The sequence below is a fragment of the Marmota flaviventris genome, chromosome 9, assembly GCF_047511675.1.
Source record: "Marmota flaviventris isolate mMarFla1 chromosome 9, mMarFla1.hap1, whole genome shotgun sequence".
Lineage (NCBI taxonomy): Eukaryota > Metazoa > Chordata > Mammalia > Rodentia > Sciuridae > Marmota > Marmota flaviventris.
In genome coordinates this window covers 42,932,251-42,955,205 of record NC_092506.1, presented here as the reverse complement: position 1 = coordinate 42,955,205, position 22,955 = coordinate 42,932,251, and the positions used below count along the sequence as shown (strand labels likewise).

Below are 22,955 nucleotides of genomic sequence, written 5' to 3'. Positions count from 1 at the left end.
TTAATTGAAGAGCGTCAAGGAGAGATTTCTCCAGGGACAAAAGAACCATCATGCTTTTCTTTATCAGAGTTTCCCTGCCTGCGGAGAGGTCAAGATTGTTTTAAATCTAGAATAGTTGCTTCTTGAATTCAGGTGTTGTTGGGATGGGTTAGCCTTTTACAACCAAGAATGCACTGGAAGGGACGAGGTCCCAGAAAGATGAGGACTGTTGAGGTTAGGGCAGAGTTTGGGCTACCCATCAGGCGTATGGAGTCTGAGGCTGGTGAGCATCTTACAGAGGAGTGGAAGACAAGGAGACACTAGATGGGGGAGAGGCATCCCATGGGTCAGTTTACACTCTTAAGTGCATATCACCAAGTCATGTGGAATCTGTCTAAATCCTTTGTTCACATCACTCCTTTGAAAAGTTGCCAAAAAGTTTATCTGTTTTCAGGGTTCATTGCTTGTGGAGGAAGTCTTTAAAAACATGGTCTTATTCTCCTGCTCAATCCCATTTCCCTTTAAATCTTATACATATTTGGTTGTGAAGGAAGATTCATTCATTCATTTATTTTTTCATTCTTGCTAGGTGCCCAGTAACTTAAGGGAAAATGACTTAGTTCTTCATTACCAAGAACTTACAGATTAGCTGAGAATGTAGATAGAAAATGGAAAGCATTTTGTGTTCTATAGTTGATGGGATGGTGGGAGGTGGGGTTAAAGAAGTTTGTATTAAGGAAATACAGAGGAGGGAGTTTGTGAATTAATTCTGGAAAGGTGGTGGTATCAGGGAAGGCTGTACTTGGAAGGTGACATTTGAGAGTTGTGTCTTGTAAACTCTGAAGGGATAAAGTGGGAAAGCATCCCTGGCAGAGGGAAAAGCTTGTGCAAGGACTAAGAACATGGATGGATCTGACCCACTGGTTGTGGCTAAAGACTGGGAGCTTGGGTTTTCTGTGCCACTTGGTACTACTTACACACCAGAAGGCACCTATTTCTCCTTCAAAAATTGTCAGAAGAATCAGAGATGGGGGCGGGGGATTTAATTCATACACTTAGAATTTCTTGTAGCTTAAGGGAGTAGCTTTCTGGGGACAATCTCTTTGATTTTGCCCAGAAATCCCCATTCCCACATCAGACATCCATCCTCTTCTTTAGGTAGCAGAGGATGGCTGGTGATGAGTTTATCAGGATCCAAACAGCTGCTTGGGAAGTTTATTTGTCAAGTGAGACAATTGTTGTCTGAGCTGTTAACAGTCCTAGATGAAATAAACATGTGGTTCACTTAGTGAGCTGCTCAGATATCACCGCCTTTTAATGGAAATGAATAGATGATATCAGGCACATTTTAATTAAAGCAAGACTGCAGTGCAGAAGCAGTTACATATGAAAAGATCTAATGATAGGTGTCCTAAGGAAGCTGCTTACACTGCTCTCGTTCAGAGAACTTGTTTTAGGGTGCAAAGTCGAATTAGTTAAGATAGAAGACGCTGTTCTCCAGTTCTTGTTCTTATTTCTGGGTGAGAATCTGGGATTTCCAGGTAATCATTAATAATGAAAATTTAGAAGCATACAGTAATAGCAGTAATAGCCCACCACGTTCATGAATTTTCTCCAATGGCCTGGAAGTATAATATGAGCTCAATGATTATTCTGCCACTGATTTCCAGTTTGTTTTGGTCTGCAGGGTAGGGGGTAAAGGAAATACCTGAAACACCAATGCCTTTAGGTGCCTACTGAATGCCTTTTGCTGCCACCTGCTGGAAAGGAGAGATTTTCTTTTTGAAGCAATTCCCAGGTGGTTCATTAATTATGAATTGAATAATGGACCGGTGACTATGTGCCCCCAGCCTTCAGTGATCATGTAAAATATCAGCCAACTTGGAACAAACATAAAGCATATTCTTTGAGAAAAATGCTTTTGGGGTATTAAGAACCGATCAAGTGGTTGTGAAATCCTGCTGGTAAATGAGGTCTTAGAGCATCTTTTCAGCATCATTTTACTCTGCATGGACCAGGGAGACAGCTGCCACCATGGGCAATGAGCCAGATTAGATTTGAAGTGAGCCAGACCCAGGGGATTTGCCTGGGAGCCTAGGTCTTAGACATCAAAGGTGGACTAAGTGGGCTTTGGCCTCCAGCGCTCCTTGGGCAGGGCTAAGGAGTGACTAACAGCAGCAGGTGTCCTGGCTAAGGTGAAGTTTCTGAATCCCAGCGCCAGGCCTCAAGTGCCTCTGTGGCTTTGACATGCTGCCTTCCAGGTTTTTAAAATATCTTTTCCCCAGGAGCTTTTTATCCTGCTTAATTCTAATTCCCAGCTTCAGCCATTTGTAGAGACTTTATGTCAAAAGTTGAAAATTTTAATAGGGTTTCCCTAGGAAAGGGCAGGAACTCCATGCTTGGACAAGAAACAGAAACATTAAAAAAAAAAAAAAAATTGAATGGAACCAACACTCACACTCCAAAAGGTCTGGAGAGGCCATGTAAATGCTGCCTTATTAATAGGTTTTCTGATTCCCTAGGCAGTGAGCAAAGTGCTATCCCTTACACATCCTGCTGTTGGCACTGGGCATTTCCATCCTGAAGGGTAACAATTAAAGGGAAAGAAGAAAACTGTATCCAGACGCCTAATTGATTTCTTTTCTCTTGTTCTGTTTTTATGGGGTGTTTTCACAAAAAGAGCAAAACATTTATCAGCTTGGAGAAAGGCCTTATGTAGCTTTTACATTATTTTAGTGGAGTTGAGCACCAGGGAAAGTCTGGAAAACTATGTCGTATGAAAGACAGATGGAGTAACCTCAGCTATATACCAACTAGGTGGCAGCCTGAGCTGGAGTGTTCAGGTATTGTTGGGGGAGGTATTATTTTTTCCTTTTTACAAATGAGGAAACTAAGGCTCTGGGAAGTGATTTTTCCAAGGGGACAGAATTCGTAGGGGGAAGAGATAGGACAGAAACTGGCTATTAGCAAGCCATCCAAAACAACAAGCATTTATTTTAGTTCACATATATGAGGGTTGGTCTGCTTCTCAAGTCTCCATACTCTTTGACCTGTGTGGCTGCAGAGCCATGTTCTTCTCATCAAGATTCAGACGTACAGGGCTGGGGTTGTGGCTCAGCGGTAGAGCACTTGCCTTGCATATGTGGAGCACTGGGTTCCGTCCTCAGCACCACATAAATAAAATAAAGGTATTGTGTCCATCTACAACTAAAAATTTAAAAAACAAAAAGATTTAGAAGTACAAGAAAGTAGTTCCTTCATGCAAGCACATTTAAGCCTCTACTTGTGTAATGTCATCAAGATCCCAGTGGCCAAGACAGATTGAATGGCTGGGCTTGAAGTCAAGGGATGGGGAGATTTACTCTCACTAGAAGAAACTGCAAAGTCACACAGCACAGAGGGTAGATAGGGGGAGGCCAATAATTCAGTTAACCACAGTCTCTTTTGAAAGTTTCTCTGACCTGTATGCCATTCCGTATTATCATGTTGTCCCCAGATAAGCATATTGCTCTGAGATCATTGCTCCCAAAGCAATGATCATGCACCCACGCATTAGATAATTAATCAGGTCCTAAATTAAAAGCCTGTAATATGTCAGGTCTGGTGCAAGGCACTGGAGCAACAGGGATACTTCCTTCCTTTTGTGTCCAGCTAAGGGCACATTCCCCAGGCCATTTTCAAAATTCCTGGCCAGAGAAAGACCAGCTTGGAGGTCCTCTGAGATCACTCTTGATTTAATTTCTGCCATATAGGTGTAGAACACTATAGATCAAACTGAAATATTAGTTCCTTTCCTGTCTTTTCAAGGTGATCACAGAACTGCTAGCATCTGAGCTCACTTGGAGAAAAACATCACAGGTCTCAACCACAGGCTCACGGTGTTGTAACTTGGGATGACAGAAAACTATCCATCTCAGTTCTGCTTTGCACAGAGTAGGCACTTGTGAACTGAGACTGTGTGTAGGATGAGCAAGAGTGGGCAGGTAGAAACTTCAACTTTCCTTAAACATAAACGTTAAAACCCTCCAAGGATATCCTCTTAGCATTACAATAATATCCAAACTCCTTGTTGTGGGTGACAGGACCTAATGTGATCTGGCCCTTGCCTACCCTGTGGTCTTATTTTCTACCACTGTCCCCTGGCACATTCTGCCACAGCCACACTATTCTTCTCCATTCCTTGAACTCTCCAAGTATGTTCCTTGCTTGCATTTGCTGATCTCTACCTGTGAAAAACCTTCCCGGCAAATCTTGCTACTTCTTGTCATTTGGGTTTTAGCTCAAAAGAACCTTCCCTGACCTCCTCATCTAAAGTAGGGCTCCCTGCACAAGATGCTTTCTATCCCATTACTCTTTATTTTTTTTTCTTGGCATTGTTATCACCTCAAATTATTATTTTAAAAAATCTGTTTGTTTATTGTCTCCCTCCCCCACCAGGAGCGCAAGCTTCACGACGACCTATCCAGTGCCTAGCAATATATTTAGTACATAGTAAGCCCTTAGCAGTGCCTCTTTGAAAACATTGTTAATGAATGAGTGCAGAGTCAGTGCAAGTAAGAGTTGTCTTTGGGTAAACTGATCCCATAACTGGCTGCATTTCAAAGGAGAAAACTTACACCTTCAGTTCGGTAGACCCAGGGAAGCCTGACAAAAACGGAGAGGCCATTATATGTCCTGCACTTTCAATTTAACCAATTTTCTGCCTTGGCAATGACAAGTTGCAGCTCCAAAGTCATTTCGGACCAACCTTCTGATGACAGAAGACTGGAGAGCTGTAGCAGTTCCTGCTTCCTAAAATGAAAAGAGGAAGGAGAGGGTAGTTTTCCTTCCCGGAATCTGTAGGTCTTGAGGGGGATGTGGGAGGGGGGACAGGTGAGGTCCTGATGGCTCATGATGTTCTGATGAATATTCACTAAGCCTCTGTGGGACAAATTGGGTGCAAGCTCTCTGAATCCTGCCTTGGTGACTGCATTACCATCAGAGGAAAGTTGACAGCTGTTGCTGATTAAAACATTTCCAACTGCGCAATCAGAATTGCACTATTGAGATGCTAAGCGTCGATAGAAACAGCCTTTATGAATGGCTTAAACACAGTCCCTTAGAGTGATCTGTAGCCTTATTAATATATATAATTGGAAATCACTTTGCAATCATGAATGAATCATTCCTCACAATCATTCCCTGGGAGAGACAACCTTGGGGATTCGCCTTTCTCAGACAAGGGAGGAAGAGATTTGGGGCCATGTTTCTTTGCACTTAGATTCTCCAACAAGAGATGTCAGGGTATCTAACTTCCAGAAATCCCCTTGGGTAAAAATATACATCTATTATTCCAAGGATCCTCCTTTTTGGTCAGTCTGTCTACCCCCCCCCCCCTTTTTTTTTCCAACAGGGGCAGGGACCCTCTCCATTTCCTTCCTCTTTATTACAGGTGGTTGGGCCTGGTTAATAGGGCTCACTCTGCGCTAGTGTTTACTGTTGGTGGTTGTATCAGATTTTGCTCTTGCAGCTTCCTTGAAGCAGGAAGATCAGGGTCATAATGCAGTATCTATAGTCTGCAAACCTAAAAAAAGCTTAAAAATCCCCAAATTTCTATATAATTCACCAGATAACAAAATCTATCCTGAGTTGAACTCATTTGGTGGCAAAATTTGAACTAAACTTGTATTAAGCTATTTATAGTTTTTGTGCCAATTAAAGGAAAATATTGTGCATTCCAATCCAGAAATACAGAATTTGATTATGGAGTGCCCATTCCAACTTTGCTGAAAGAATCACATAAAATGTGTAGTATGTAGTATGTAGGACCTTTCAAATATACGATACATTCTGAATTCCAAAATATATTTAGCCCCAGGGATTTTGGATGGGGGCTTATCCATTTACAGTGGGGAGTGGAGCTGGGAAAAGGTACAAAGAAGCTGCACCATCCGAGGGGTGATAGGACACAATTGCTTTCCTTTGCTCTCCAGGGAGAGGGAGTCTCCAGGAGAGGGAATATCCTTCACTGGCTCCCCTGTGTTCCCTGCCAGTCCCTGCCTCTGTGATTTCTGCTCTATATTTTTGCTGGTCATCTGCCTTTTAAGTCATAACAGCTGTTTGTTCCTTTCCAGTGGTGGGCTTTGGTATGGACCCTGACCTTCAGATGGATTTTATCACCGAACTTGATCTTGTGAATACCACCTTTGGAGTCACGCAGGTGTCTGGACTGCACAATGCTAGCAAAGCATTTTTATTTCAAGGTAAGGGCACTTTCTCCTTTGTATGGGGCAGAGGTCAGAAAGGAGGGCTGATCTGGGAGTGCTTATCTGGTGTGTGAATCGCCTTTGCTATTTTCTTTGTGTAATTGTCCTGAAGAGTATTCAAATAGATATGCAGTGTTCTGAGAGTGGGAGGAGGCACTAGGGGGCGTGGTGGTAAAATATTTGGTTTGGTAGTGAAGTGTTTCTCTGGGGATTTTGGTGGGGATCTAAAGGGGAATTAATTTGCAAAACCCTTGAGAACTGTTGGCCAGTCATGCACTTTTTCCCCCCCAGGGCATATCTCCAGTTGTTATCTCTGGCTTTACTTATATCTATGCACATATCACTCATCTCATGGATAGACTGTGAGCACAGAGGATGTTTTATGGCTGCATTCTCTTTGGGGTGTAGCTTAGTTGGCTCTGCCATCTATAAACTTGATTACAATTTATTAAATTTTTTAAGTATTTGAAAAGTCAGTATATTATGATTCTTAAAAGCATGGGCTTTGGCACTCTACTGCCGGGGTTCAGCTTCCAGCCCTACTTCTGATTTGCTTTGAGATTTTTGGGCAATTACGTAGCTTGATTATGCCTCAGTGTCCTCACCTAAAATAATAGACCCTTGTAATAGCTACCTCATGGGGCTGTTACTAGGATTAAAGGAGTTAGTCTATTAAAGTGATTACTACAATTTCTGATATGTAGTAAATGCTTGATAAGCACTAGGGATCATTTTGAAATTCCTTCTACATACTAGGCAATGTGCTAATAGCAGGGTTACCAGTTAGAGTAAGTAAGATAGATGCAGCCCCTGCTCTAAGATATAATGAAGGAAACAATCACTGCACAGGTCATTATTGAATCAAAACGCCTATACTTACAATGAAGGTGATAGCCAGGCTGCCAAAAAAGAGAGTAATAGAGGAAGATTTGATTTAACTGGAGTAGTAGATGGTGGCAGAGAAAGGCTACCTTGAAAAAGTGGCATGTCAGCAGAGACTTGAAAAATGAATAAAAAGCCTGGTATAGGAAGGGGTGGGGCTCAGAGCATTCTGGGCAGAGGAAATAATATGTAAGAAGGTCTTAAGGTAGAGACCAAGAGAAAGAGGTCTAGCATGGCTGAATGGTGGCAAGTCATTGCTGAGGAAGTCACAGGCCAGGTTACACTGGATATTCTGCTGATATGCACAGGTTTGAGTGGACTGATGATTTATGGCCAGTGTCCATTCTGATAGGTAGGAGGCTATGTACTTGTTATTAAGTGTTGTAAATATCACCCCTGCCTGTAGGCCGCATTAATGGTTTTGTACTTTACTCTCACAGTGGGGGTGAGGGCTTTGTTAGGTTAAAGTAGAAAAATGAACTGGTCAGATATGGTAGAGAGGTGGATTGAATATTTCTCTATGCAAATGCCTGGCAGGGTTCATTTAACTCGGCCTTTTATGAAAATGACAAAAGGATTTCTTTAGAATAACTGAACCAACATTATGGAACAAGATTTGCATATTCACTGTGTAGACAACTTAAGGCTTGTTAATGATATATTGCAAATCTGCATGTATTGTATAATGACATGTAATAAGACTACAGATATGTTAATTTTCTTGCTAAAGAGAGAAGTATTTAAGCTGGGTATGGTTAAGAGAATATAGACTTGGTTACTTTTCTCTTTGCATTGTACAAGGTCTGTTCTGTCACTGTTGAGTGTTCATGCCATTCTTGATCCTAGTAAGACTGCTATGAAAATTTGGCTTCAGGAGGGCAGGGGTCTTGCTGATCTAGATAATTCTAGGTTCTCAGAGCCTACTATTGCACATAGTATGTAGTAAGTCATTAAAAAGATTTTTGAAATAAAATTTCCTCTGCCTTGTCTACCCTATAAGAGACTTGCCCCTGCTTATCCATCACTTATGCTTTTATTCCACAAGTGTGGGCACCCAAGGTTGGACCTCTGCTTTGTAATCTGTATGTTCTCTAATTTGGCAACTGCTTCTGGGATGTCTGCTACGATAACAACTGGGAGGGATTTTCAGCTTCTTTGGGGGGAAAAGTAACTTCGCTTTAGGAGTTTGGAGAGGCCTTTCCCTATATTCTTATCTCTTGTGATTATACTGGGCCCACCTGGATCATCCAAAATAATTTCCTCATTTCAAGATCTGTAATTTGATCACAACTGCAAGATCCCTTTTATCATATGAAGTGACATATTCACAGGTCATAGTGATTAGTTCATGGACATCATTGGGGAGCCATTATTTTGCTTACCACAATGTCTGCTCTCTGGCCCCCAAAGCTCCATGTCTTCTCACTTGCAAAATACATTGACTCCATCCCAATTCAAAAGTTTTAATTATTACAGCCTGACTTATTTCACTTAATAAAATGTCCTCCAGCTCTAAATCTAAAATCTCCTCTAATCTCATCAGCTGAAAAAAGTTCCAGATTTCATCATCTAAATAATTTAAGTCAGGTGTGGAACTCATTATGGGAAAAATTCGCCTCCCATCTTTAGATTGCAAAACTAGAAAATAGCTCATCTGTTTCCAAAAGGCAATGGTAGGACAGGTGTAGAACACGGGTTACAGACATTCCTGTCTCAAAGGGGAGGGAATGGAAAGAAGAAAGGGGTCACCAGGGCCAAGCAATTTTGAAATTCCATAGTGCAAACTCCACTGTTTCAAGGCTTGGGAATAACTCCTGGTCTTGTGTGCTTGTGGTTTATTCCTCGGAGACATCGTTCCTTTTGCATGACGACAGCATGGGTATGCACTCAAGTAGTTTCTTCAGCCTGCTGCCTGCTGACTGAATTTTGCCGGGGGGTGGTGGTGCAGTTATCAGCTCTCTTTCATTTTGTCCTTTTTCTGCTCCCTTCAGTTCAAGTTGGCTATTTTTCTGTGGATATAAAATCCCCAAGAATGTTTTAAAAAACATAGCTTTATTTTTGAGCGATACAAAGTGATTGTGCAAATTTATGGGGTACGACGTTATATATCAGTGTTGTAAACAACGTGTAAAGAGCAGATCAGGGTTATTGACGTAAACATTGCCTCAAATACTTATCATTTCTTTGTTTCAGGAACATTCAAAATCCTCTCTACTAGCTCTTTTGAAATAATTAATTACTGCCAACCCTAGTTATCCTGCTGTGCTATAGAAAATTAGAGGTGATTTCTCCTCTTAGGCAACCTGAACACATCAACCATCCTCTCTCTCCATCCCGCCCTCCCCCATGTTCTTCCCAGGTGCTGAAAACCACTCTTCTATTCTTTATTTCTATGAGATCAACTTTCTAGCTTCTGCACTTAAGGGAGACCACGTGGTATTTGTCTTTCTGTGCCTGACTTATTTCACTTAATAAAATGTCCTCCAGTTTCACCCACGTAGCTTCAGATGACAGAATTTTATTCTTTTATAAGGGAATAATATTCCATTGTGTATATGTACTACATTTTCTTTATCCATTCATCTGTTGATGAACACTTAGTGTTTTGGTCAGCTTTTTCACTGCTGTGGCTAAAAGACCTGACAAGAACAATTAGAGGAGGAAAAATTTATTTTGAGGCTCATGGTTTCAGACGTCTCAGTTCATGATAGCGGATACCATTGCTCTGGGCCCAAAGTGAGGCAGAATATCATAACAAAAGAGTATGGTGGAGGAAAAGTGGCTCAGGACATGGAACCAGGAGGGAGGGACGGAGGGAGAGAGTAACAGTGGGGGAGGGGCAGGGATGGATCCACTCTCCAGGGACAAAATATATACCCCAAAGACTTATCCCTAAGGACCCACCTTCTCCAGCCATACCCTACCAGCCTACAGTTGTTACCGCCCAGTTAATTCCTATCAGGGAATTAATTTGATGATTAGGTTAAAATTCTCATAACCTAATCATTTTGCCTCTAAACTTTCTTGCATTGTTTTACACATGAGTATTTGGTGGGGGGCACCTAATATCTGAACCATAACACCTAGTTGATTCTGCACCTTGGCTGTTGTGAACAGTGATGCAATAAACATGTGAATGCAGATGTTTCTTTGACATACTGACTCGGTTTCATTTGTGTATATACTTAGTAGAGTGATTTCTGGATCACAGGACAGTTCTATTTCTAGTTTGTTTGCTTTGTTTTTTGGAGATGAGTTTTGCTATGTTGCCCAGGTTAGTCCGGAACTCCTGGGGGTTCGAATGATCCTCCTGCCTCAGCCTTCTGAAGAGGTGAGACTATAGGCATATATTGCTGAGTCAGGCTTATTTCTAGTTTTTTGAAGAACTTCTATAGCATTTCCCATAATGGATGTACTGATTTGTAGTCTCACCAACACTGTACAAGAGTTCCCTTTTCTTTGCATCCTTACCTACTTTAGTATTTTTGTCTTTTTTTGACAGCTGTTCTAATGGAGGTGAGATGATGGTCACTATGATTTTGATTTGCATTTCTCTGATGATTAGTGATGTTGAGAATTTTTCCATATACTTGCTGGCTATTTATATTTCTTCTCCTCCTCCTTTTCCTCCTTCTGACTGAACCCTGGGCCTCACACATGCTAGACCACTGAGCTACATCTAAACTCTTGTTTATCTTCTTTTAATAAATGTCTATTTAGGTCACTTACCCATGTTAAAATCAGATTCTTAAAAAAATTGTTTGAGTTACTTATATATTCTGGACCTTGATCTTTTCCTTGTTAGATAAATATTTCTTCCATTCTTCAGGTTGGTTCTTCAGGTTGGTTTCCTTGTTATGCAAAAGCTTTTTAGTTTGAGGTCATCCAATTTTTCAATTTTTGTTTTTGTCTCAGGTGCTTTTGGGGTCTTATCCACAAAATCCAATGCCCTGAAGCATTTTAGTTATCTTTTTTTCTGTTCCAATGCCCCGAGGCATTTTACTTATCTTTTTTTCTGTTAGTTTCATAGTTTTGAGTCTTTCATTTAAGTCTGACTGATTTTGGTGAGAGGCCGGGGGTCTAGTTTAATTTTTTTTTTTTGCATATGGATATCCAATTTTCTAGGATCATTTATTGAATAAAATTTCTTTTCTCCAATGTATGTTTGTCAAAAATCAACTGATACAGATATGGGGATTTGTTTCTGGCCTCTCTGTTCTGATCCATGGGGGTGTGTGTTTTATGCCAGTGCTGTGCAGTTTTGGTTAATATTGCTTTTAGTCTGTTGAACATTCTCAAGAATATTGCAGGTCTTCTGTCCACTGGACAAGAGGCTCCTCCATAGATCCTCCCCATCTCTGTTTCTGACCACTGTTGAGATGGCTGAGGGAACCCAGGAACCACAAATTTGATCTTTTCAAAGAGCTCTCTGGGTAATTGATTTTTCTGGTGTTTTGATCATTTCAAGCCACTGGCAACAGATTGTTCAGTTACAGCCCTGACTTTCTCTCTGGAGAAGGCTCTCCTAATGACGTCCTAATTTTCTTTTCTTTAAATACTTTTTTTAGTTGTAGTTGGACACCATACTTTTATTTTATTTATTTATTTTGGTGCAGTGCTGAGGATTGAAGCCAGCACCTCGCACCTGCTAGGCTCTACCACTGAGCCACAACCCGAGCCCCTAATTTTATTTTCTTTTGCAAGGTGGCCAGGCTTGGAATTTCCCAAATCGTTGAGTCCTGATTCCTTTCTGCTTAAACCATTCTTCCTCAATATCTCTCTTTCTTCTTACATTTGGCTATAAGTCGTAAGAAGAAATTAGGCTACACCTTTAACACTTTGCTCCGGAATGTCTTCAACTGAATGTTTATGTTCATCATTTACAAGTTTTGTTTCTCACCTGGCTGCAGGACAAAATTCAACTAAACTTTCTGCCACTGGGTAGAAAGGATTCCCTGTTTTCTGGTTTCCAAGAATATGTCCCTCATTTCCTTTTAAGATGGCACTTTTAACACCCTTGTTCTGTTAGCAGTCAGTTCACCATGACTTAAATGCTCTTTATGATGATACAGGCTTTCTCTGCCATGCTCTTCACTATTTCTACGGAAGGCATTGTAGCTTATTTCTACCATGTTCTTCAAAAGTTTTCTAGGCTCTGCCTATGACCCAATGTTAAAGCCTCTTCATATTTTTCATGTATTTGTTTTAGCAGTACCCTACTTCCAGGTAGATGAAATTAAAATTTTTCCTATTGCTGCTATATATAACCAATCGCCACAAACTTGGCAAATTAGAATGAATTTATTATCTTACAGTTTTGGAGGTCATAATTTCAAATGAGCTTTAGGGGGCTAAAATCAATTATCCTGCAGGCTCTACATGATCACTGGTCAACCCTTCTTTGGGTTCCAGAAGCTGCTGCATTCCTTGGCTTGTGGCTGCGTCATTTCAGTGTTTGCTTCTGTTGTTACCCTTCCTTTCTCTGCTTCTCTCATCGTATTATTTTCCCTGATGCTGACCTTCTGCCTCCCCTTTTCCCTCATAAGGATCATTGTGATTATATTGGGCTCGCGCAGTTAGTCCAGGGTAACAGCCTCATCTCAAGACTCATAACTTAAATCACATTTGCAATGTCTCTTTTACCATGAATGGCAACACATTTATAGGTTCTGGAAATTAAAACTTGTATATCTTTGGTGGACTATTATTCTGGCTCCCCATTGTTGAGTAGAAATATGAACACTATAATGTATCCTGAGTACTTCAATTAAATCTTCCTTTCCAGTGCAGTACCATTCAGTAGAAATATATTCCGAGCTGTGACTTTAAGTCTTGTAGGAGCCACATCGAACAAGCAAAAAGGGACTGGTGAAATTAAATGTATATTTTATTTAAAAATATTATCTTAATCAATGGCCAATACAAAAAATTAATAATATTTTATATTTATTAAACAAATAATATTCAAAATCACTGTGTATTTTGCACTTCAGACACATCTCAATTTAGATGCTAAATTTTCATTTGCAATAGTTGTTATGCATTTATATTTGGTGTAGTAAAAAAAAAGCAGGTTCACCAAATTATTCTGTGCAGACTAAATTAAGTATTAGATCAAAACTTAAGCAGCTTTAGTGAGGTATAATTGATTTACAATAAACTGTGCATATTCCAAGAGTATAATGTGGTAACTTGACATATGAATACACCTGTGTAACCATCCCCACAATCAAGGTAATAAACAGAGTTATCTTCACAAACTCTCCTCTTTAATTCCTTCCATATGTCTCTCCCAATCTCCATTCCCAGGAACTCCTGATCTGTTTTCTGTTACTATAGATCAATTTATGTTTTCTAGACTCTTATATAAATAGAAACATGCAATATGTACTTTTTTGGTCTGAATTGTTTCACTTATTATAGATAATTTGAGATTTATACAGTGTGTAAGCATATAAAATGCTTTTCTTATAGGAAATTTATAGTTGGGTCTTCCCTTTTTACTTTTTAAGTCAATAAGACAATTTTATTCTTTTAACCAAGGTATTTAGACTATTTACATTAAATATGATTGTTGACATGGTTATATTTAAATTTATCTTCTTGCTATTGGTTTTCTACCTGTCCCATCTATTCTTTTTTCTTTTTCCCTCTTTCTGCCTTCTTTTTGAATTAAGTGAATTTTTTTTGTGTGTGTGATTTCATGTTCTCTCTTTTGTTGGTTTAGTACTTAAAACTTTTTGTTTTGCTCTTTTAATGATTGCTTCAGGGCATATGGCATCTACCTCTAATTCATCATGATCTAACTTCACATGACATAGTACCACTTTATGTATAAGAATATTTCAGTTGTATATTTTCGTCTTCTTGACCTTTGTCCTTTTGCCACACATTTTACTTTTACTTGTATAATAAACTCCAGGCTACATTGTTATTATTTTTATTTAATTAGTCAATTATCTTTTAAACACATTTACATAATAAGAAAACCTATTATATGTTTATGATTACCCATGTAGTTACTATTTTCTTTTATTCCCTGTGTAAATCTGTATTTCCATCTGGTATTATTCTCATCCTGCCTAAAGGACTTCTTTTAACATTTCCCAGAGTTCAGGCTAGCTGGTGATGTATACTCTTTCAGATTTTTTACGTCTGAAAAAGGTCTTTAGCTTTCAATCTTGAAAATATTTTTGCTGAGTACAGAATTAGGAGTTGATGGGTTTTTTTTCCTTTCATACTTTTAAAGATGTCTTCTCACTTACATTGTTCCCAGCTGAAAATCCATTGTCTTATTTCTCTGTAGATAATGTAACTGTGTTCCCTTTGCTTGCTACTTGTTTATTTATTTTTAAATTTCTTCTAATTAGTTATACATGACATTAGAATGCACTTTGATACATCATATATGAATGGAGTATAATTTCTTATTCTGCTGGTTGTACATGATGTTGGATCTCACGGTTTGTACGGTTATATATGTACATAGGGTAATGTCTGATTCATTCTACTATCCTTCTTACCCCGATATCAACTTACCTCGCTTCACTTCCCTCTACTTAATTTGGGGTAGCTTCTATTCTTCCCTAGTGCCTCCCCCTGACCCATTGTGAGTTAGCATCTGTATATCAGAGAAAACATTTGGCCTTTGGTTTTTTTTGGGATTGGCTTATTTCCCTTAGCATGATATTCTCCAGTTCCATCCATTTACCTGCAAATGCCATAATTTTATTCTCTTTTAATGTTGAGTAATATTCCATTGTGTGTATGTACCATAGTTTCTTTATCCACTCGTCTATTGAAGGGCATCTAGGTTGCTTCCACAGTTTAGCTATTGTGAATTAAGCTGCTAAAAACATTGGTGTGGCTGCGTTACTATAGTATGATGATTTTAAGTCCTTTGAGTATAGGCTGGGAAGTGGGATAGCTGGGTCAAATGATTCCAAGCTTTTTAAGGAATCCTCATACTGCTTTCCAATTTGCAGCCCTGCCAGTAATGTATGAGTGTGCCTTTCCCCCCACATCCTTGCTAACATTTATTATTGTCTGTTTTCTTGATAATTGCCATTCTGACTGGCGTGAGATGAAATCTTGGAGTAGTTTTGATTTGCATTTCTCTAATTACTAGAAATGTTGAACATTTTGTCATATATTTGTTGATCAAATGTATATCTTCTTCTGAGAAGTGTCTGTTCAGCTCCTTAGCCCATTTATTGATTGGGTGGTTTGTTTTTTTGGTATTAAGTTCTTTGAATTCTTTATATATCCTGGAGATTAGTGCTCTATTTGACATGTGTGTGGCAAAAATTTGCTCCCAAAATGTAGGCTCTCTCTTTACTTCATTGATTGTTTCTTTTGCTGAGAAGAAGCTTTTTAGTTTGAGTACATCTGTTTATTAATTCTTGATTTTATTTCTTGTGCTCTAGGAGTCTTGTTAAGGAAGTTGGGGCCTAGTCCAATGTGATGAAGATTTGGGCCTACTTTTTTCTCTATTAGGCTCAGGGTCTGTGGTCTAATTCCTAGATCCTTGATCCACTTTGAGTTGAGTTTTATGCATGGTGAGGGGTTTATTTTCATTTTGTTGTATATGGATTTCCAGTTCTCCCAGCACCATTTGTTGAAGAGGCTATATTTTTTTCCAATGTATGTTTTTGGTGCCTTTGTCTAGTATGAGATAACTGTATTTATGTGGGTTTGTCTCTGTGTATTCTATTCTGTACCATTGGTCTACATGCCTGTTTTGGTGCCAATACCTCATTCCCTCTAAAAACTGGAACACGACAGGGATGCCCTCATTCACCACTTCTATTCAACATAGTTCTTGAAACTCTAGCCAGAACAATTAGACAGACAAAAGAAATTAAAAGGATACAAATATGAAAAGAAGAATTCAAACTATCATTATTTGCTGATGACATGATTCTGTACTTAGAAGATACAAAAAACTCCACCAAAAAAACTTTTAGAATTAATTAATGAATTCCGCAAAGTAACAGGATATAAAATCAATACCCATAATCACATGCATTTTTATACATCAGTGATGAATCCTCTGAAAGGGAAATTAGAAAAACTACTCCATTCACAATAGCCTCAAACAAAACAAAACAAAACGAAGCAAAACAAATAACAACAACAACAAAAAAAAACAACAAAAAAACCTAAAACCTTGGGAATCAACTTAACAAAAGAGATGAAAGAAATCTACAAAACTATAGAATACTAAAAAAAGAAATTGAAGACTTTAGAAGATGGAAAGATCTCCCATGCTCTTGGATAGGCAAAATTAATATTGTCAAAATGGCCATACTACCCAAAGCGCTATACAGATTCAATGGGATTCCAAATAAAATTCCGTGGTAGTTAGGCACGGTGGCACACACCTGTAATCCCAGTAGCTTAGGAGGCTGAGACAGGAGGATTGCAAGTTCAAAGCCAGCCTCAGCAATGGTGAGTTGCTAAGCAACTCAGTGAGACCCTGTCTCTAAATAAAATACAAAATAGGGCTGGGGATGTGACTCAGTGGTCAAGTACCCCTGAGTTCAATCCCTAGTACCAAAAAAAAAAAAAAAAAAAAAAGCATTTCCCATCGTCATTCCTTATAGAAATAAGAAAAAGCAATCATGAATTCATTTGGAAAAATAAGAGACCCAGAATAGCCAAAGCAATACTTAGCAAGAAGAGTGAAGGAAGAGGCATCACAATATCTGACTTAAACTATACTACAAAGCTATAGTAACAAAAACGGCATGATATAGGCACCAAAATAGACATGTAGACCAATGGTTCAGAATAGTAGACACAGAGACAAAACCACATAAAAACAGTTGTGTGTTATTTTTGATTATTTCTGTTTCAATGCCTTCAAGGTAAATAACTTTTCTTTTGCTTTCTTGTTGTTAATACCATTCCGTGTTTTATGTCATGTATTGTGGTTTTATCTCTATAAGTTCTGTTTGACTCCTAAAAATCTTCCATGTCTCTATTTAACCCTTTGAATATATGATATTATAACTATAACTACTGTTTAATGTTCTGGACTACAAATTGTAATCATTGTGCCAGTGCTGTATAAGTTTTAATTGATGGATTGAGTTTATCCTTATTATCTCTTCCTTGCCTGCTTGGTAATTTTTAATTGAATGCTAGTCATTGTGAATATTGTCTTGTTTGAATTCAATCAATCTTTCTTTCTTTCTTTGCATGTGTGTGTTATAAAAATTCTTGAGTTTTGTCTTAGGACTTAAGTAAGTCATCAGAATACAATTTTATTATTTTTATTTATTTTTTATTTTTATTCTTTTTAGTTACACATGACAATAGAGTATATTTTGACATTTATACAAATATGGAGTGATCTTATTCTAATTAGGATTCTAGTCTTATGGTTGTACATGATGTGGAGATTCACTATTGTGTATTTATATATGTACATAGGAAGCTTATGTCAGATTCATTCCACTGTCTTTCCTATTTCCTGCCCTCCTCCCTTCCCTTTATTCCCCATTGTCTAATCTACTGAATTTCTATTCTCCCCCTACCCTCCTTGTTGTGTGTTAGCATCCACATATCAGAGAGAACATTTGACCTTTTTGGGGGGATTGGCTTATTTCACTTAGCATAATAATCTCCAGATCCATCCATTTTCTGGAAAATGTCATAAAGTCATTCTTTTTCTTGCTGAGTAATATTCTATTGTGTATATATACCACATATCCATTCATCCGTCGAAGGGCACCTAGGTTGGTTGCATATCTTAACTATTGTGAATATTGAGCTGCTATAAATGTTGATGTGGCTGCATCACTTGTAGTATAACTGTTTTTAAGTCCTTTGGGTAAATACCAAGGAGTAGGAAAGCTGGGTCAAATGGTGATTCCATTTCAAGTTTTCTGAGGAATTTCCATACTGCTTTCCAGAGAGGTCGCACCAATTTGCATTCCCACCAGCAATGTATGTGTGTACCTTTTTCCCCACATCCTTGCCAACATTTATTTTTACTTGTATTCTTGATTGTTGCCATTCCGAATGGAGTGAGATGAAATCTCCGTGTAGTTTTAATTTTCATTTCTCTAATTGCCAGAGATGTTGAACTTTTTTTTATGTATTTGTTGGCCATTCTTTTTTCTTCTTCTGTGGAGTGTCTGTTCAGTTCCTTTGCCCATTTACTGATTGGGTAATTGGTTTTTTGCTCTTGCTTCATGCTTTTGATTGGTTTCCTTTGTTGTGAGGAAGCTTTTTAGTTTGATACCATCCCATTTATTAATTATTTTACTTCTTGTAAAATAATTAATAAATTACTTCTTGCTTCAGGAGTCTTGTTGAGGAAGTCAAATCCTAAGCTGACATGATGGAGAGTTGGGCCTATGTTTTCTTCTAGTAGTTGCAGTATCTTTGGTTTAATACTTAGGTCTTTGATCCACTTTGGGCTGATTTTTGTGCAGGGTGAGAGCTAGTGGTTAAATTTCATTCTGCTACACTTCACTTGGCTTTCCAGTTTTTCCAGCACCATTTGTTGAAGAGACTATCTTTTCTCCAATGTATATTTATGGCACCTTTGTCTAGTATGAGATACTTGTATTTACATGAGTTTGTCTTCGTGTCTTCTATTCTGTTCCATTGGTCTTCATGTCTGTTTTGGTGCCAATACCATGCTGTTTTGGTACTATAGCTCTGTAGTATAATTTAAGGTCTAGTGTTATGATACCGCCAGCTTCACTTTTCTCACTAAGGATTGCTTTGGCTATTCTGGGCCTCTTATTTTTCCAAATGCAATCTTAAATCCTACTTTCAAGGTTTATTGGATAGGCCCAATAAACTTTGGTTTGCTAATTGTAAAGTGGAGCTAATGATTTTCCATCTGAGGCACGATCCTCCTGCATATTCCACTCAATGCCCCATGAGACATGAGATTCTCATCTGACTGCTGGGAACAGGTACAACATGTTCTTTTTTTTTTTTTTTTTTTTTTTAAAGAGAGAGTGAGAGAGAGAGAGGGAGAGAGAGAATTTTAATATTTATTTTTTAGTTTTTGGCAGACACAACATCTTTGTTTGTATGTGGTGCTGAGGATCAAACCGGGCCGCATGCATGTCAGGCGAGCGCGCTACCGCTTGAGCCACATCCCCAGCCCCACAACATGTTCTTGGTACAGTGTGTTTGTTAGAGACTGTTGCCTTCTGGGTGGTTCTAGTCTATGGCCCGGTCTCTCCTTTCCCAATCTTAATGGCAGTATTCCCATACGTCCATATTTCTATTGCTGAGGTATTCTAGGTTTTTCCTGGCATGGTTTTCAATTTTTTTCCTTAAGCTTTGCCTCTTCCACATTTTTGGGTATTATACTAGTATCCCACTTCCAGATACATAAAATCTGTTTGTACCTCATTGGAAAGTGTCCCCCATTGCTGATGCATAGTAAATCATCCTGCAGATCTTCAGGAAGATCCATATTCCTCTTTTCATGCTGCCATCTCCTTTCACGTATTCTGTCCTGTGAAATCGGGGCCTTGATTGCCCAGACCACCAACTTCCTCTCTTCCACTGGGAGAGAATGCTGGGCTCTGCTAAGTTCTCCCAACCCCCAACTACGTAGCCACCTGAAAACCGTGTCAGAGTGGTGAGCTGTGGTAATTGTGGGGCTCCTCTCTTTTACAGCCTCCACCTCAAGGATCACTGCTTCTCATGGACTTGCTGTCCAGTGTCACGAAAACTGCTCTCCTCAAATATTCGCTTTAAATTTAAATTATATAATATTAAAAATCCATTACTATGCTAGCCACATTTCATTTGCCATATGTGACTCAAGATGACCCTAGTGGACAGAAAGGCTCTAGAGAGGCTCAGAGGTTTTCTGCTTCACCACAGCTCTGCCAACACGGAAGGTCTTATCTTCCAAGGTTAGTGCATGAGGTAAACTAGCAGGCTGCTTATACTACCTCAAAGTCCATCCCTTTACTCATTGATAAAATGGGGATAGGAAGAATACCCACTATATATGGTGGTAGTCAGGATGGAATCCACTAATACATATCAAGTGCTGGAACTGAACTTGGTACATGGGGAGGGCTCATTAAATATGTTTATACGTTTTAAAGTGATAGGGTATAGCTTTGGCTTTTCCCATGTATCTCATCTGTCTTGTGTCTTATTAATGCTATATTTTAACCTGTAGAGGTGGAGTTGGATAATGGAAAAAGTGGGAGATTGTGGAGGGGCAGAAGATTAGAGTTGAGCACACTCTGTATTAATTTATCTCATCTTCACTTTAACCATATGGAGTCAGTTCTATTATTACTCCTTTTTATCTCAATGAGTAAATGGAAGAATTTTGAGGCAGTAGTTAAGGGTGCCAATAGATATGTCTCCTATGGTCTTCTGGCCTCAGTTTCATTGTCTGGAAAGGGGAAGAATGCACCAATTTTAAGAATTAAATTACAATGTATAGGAGAACACTTAGAAAAACATAAAGTCTAAAAGATAAGTTCATTATTCTTTCCTTAATTAATTTGTTTTTTTCTCACATTTCACTATCCCTTGTCCAGCTATGAGTTGATGCATGTTCAGGAAATGAAAACCTTCATTTCAATGCTAGCCTATTAATAATGTTAATAAATTTAAATAGAAAGCTCATTTAACTGGAAGCACTAGCTGTAAAGCCTGATAGGGTTCATTGTGGGGTTAGCCAGCTTGTTAGAATTATCTTGGTTGCTGCTTTGTATAGTGCAAAGAATAGAATCAGCATGATTTTTACTCTCTTCTTGCTTGAAACAAATTTTATTTCATTAGGGATTGAGGTTGTTGTGGGGAGAAGAATGATTGTCTATGTTTAAGACTGCCGTAGATCTTCTCAAAGCTGAAAAAAAAAAATTCTAAATACCAACATCAGAGTACTTCAGCTTTGCTCTGAATGGGACTCAGAGAAGAGCTGAGAGTTGGAGAATGGTTCTCCCTAACGGGGATCTTAGAATTAAGTAGTTGGGAGGATCTGTCCCTTGGTGCTTCATTTACAAAAGTAAATTAGAATATGCATGAGTGAAAATCCTTTAATATGTTACTTTTCTTTTTCTGCTTAGGAAAGTGTTCCTTTTCAGGAGTTCTGTGTCAGAGAGTTTCTAAAGAAAGAATAATGTCTTTCAAGTACCTTGTTTTATGTGACAAGATAGAACAAAACCTAATACTGGCTACTTCCCGGGAAGATTCAGGCATTTAGCACTTATTTGCATTCTAGGCTTTGAGCTGGACATTGTGTAAGACCCAGATGAATAAGGCAAAGAAGACAGCCCTCAGGAGGTTACTGTGACCTCAGATCCTCTAATGCAGAGGAGAAGAGAACTAGCCTTGCAGTTGGGTTTGGGAAAAGTTCTGAGAGAGGTATTTCTTCTTATGGGATGACCTGGAGAAGACTTCCAGAGAGGGCATCTGAAGCCGACCTTGAAAGATAGGAATTAAATATGTTGTTTCTGTTTCACGGGAGCATTGCCCATGTGTAATCATTTTCACAAAATGGTGCTGGAGGCTTAAACTATAGCTCTTAATGCTTAGAAAATTTGAGTAAGATGGAGTTACCCAAAGGGTTTGTTTAATGTCGATCTTCCAGATTTCCTGCCACCCACTGTTGCCCAAGTCTGAATTGTTTTTTCTGTTGATTGGATACGCCTAGTCGCTAATTACCTCTGGGAGCATTTACAAGTCAACCTCACTTTGAGTGGAATGATTTAGTATAACTTTGCATTTAATCAATTAGTGGAGTGATTCAATTCACATACCAGTGTCTCCCCAAATATAGGTATTTTTGCTCTTGCCAAATAAAAACTCAAGCAAGCTGTGAGTGGGTTTTCAAGTCCCTCTCCGGGGCAAATTAACACCTGCACTGGCTTATCCTGGAAAATTGTTAGATGTCTGTGTGACTAAATGTATATCATAGAGTAAATGAACTCTATATTTATTCCCCAAATCAGCACACTTCCAACATCTGCACTGAAATCTATTCTCTCCGTCATGCTTCTTCTCCCATCCCATAGTACACCAAGGAAAGCAGATACGGAGAGAAACATGATGTGAAACAATAAGAATTCTTCTAGGAACTATTAGGTAGATGAGCCAATTCATGCGAACAAATTGACCTTGGGCAAATTACTTAACCTTATGGAATTTGTTTTCTCTTAGGACATTGAGTAATAATTGGTTATGTCTATGATATAAGAAGATGCTTTTAAAAATTAATTTAGGTAGTAGACATTTGCTGTAATAAAAAGAATAAATGTTAATTTTATTCATTTGAAAGTATGCATTGTTCTGTAAATAAACATACAGGAAGTGCCTACGATGTCCTTGGCAGTCTTCTTCAAAGCATGAGGGACACAGCAGTGAAGAAATCAGAAAAAAAGACAGTAAGCAAATAAATAAGCATAAAGTATGTTTTGTTTATATAACTTGGAAAAAATCCCATATTTAAATTCGGGAAGATATTTCTTATTTTTTTTTCTCTCAAGGAACATATATTACCTATTGTAGTTAATTCCCATTGAGAATGCATAATTATCTTCTGAACTAGATTTTTTTTTTTTTAAAAAGAATGATCTCGGCTGTTACATTTAAGTTTTTCCAGCAGCCTTCCTTTATATGTACTATTCTCATATTTGTTACACAGAAATGGTTCCAGTAGCTCACCCATGGCCATGTGTTAGCTGTTATGGCAAACACGGCGTTTGAACTCGGGAGCCTGTCTGCAGTCTCTGTCTTAGCCGCACTCCACCTCATGGCTGTTTCCCGCACTTTATGAGAGCAGGAATGAATAAATAAGGGCAACGTGTCAGAGATGTAGCTTCTCTTAAGAGACACCAAAGCACT

At 38.7% G+C, this 22,955-nt stretch overlaps 1 protein-coding gene across 3 annotated transcripts in view; it reads left to right on the top strand.

Moving 5' to 3' along the window:
* Positions 1 to 22,955, top strand: part of Nell1 (neural EGFL like 1) — a 794,610-nt gene that overhangs the window by 1,327 nt on the left and 770,328 nt on the right. For all 3 annotated transcript variants that reach the window (XM_071617126.1, XM_071617125.1, XM_071617124.1), the window contains exon 2: positions 6,093 to 6,221. In XM_071617126.1, the coding sequence (XP_071473227.1) occupies positions 6,093 to 6,221 (129 nt within the window). The remainder of the gene's footprint in view (positions 1 to 6,092; positions 6,222 to 22,955) is intronic.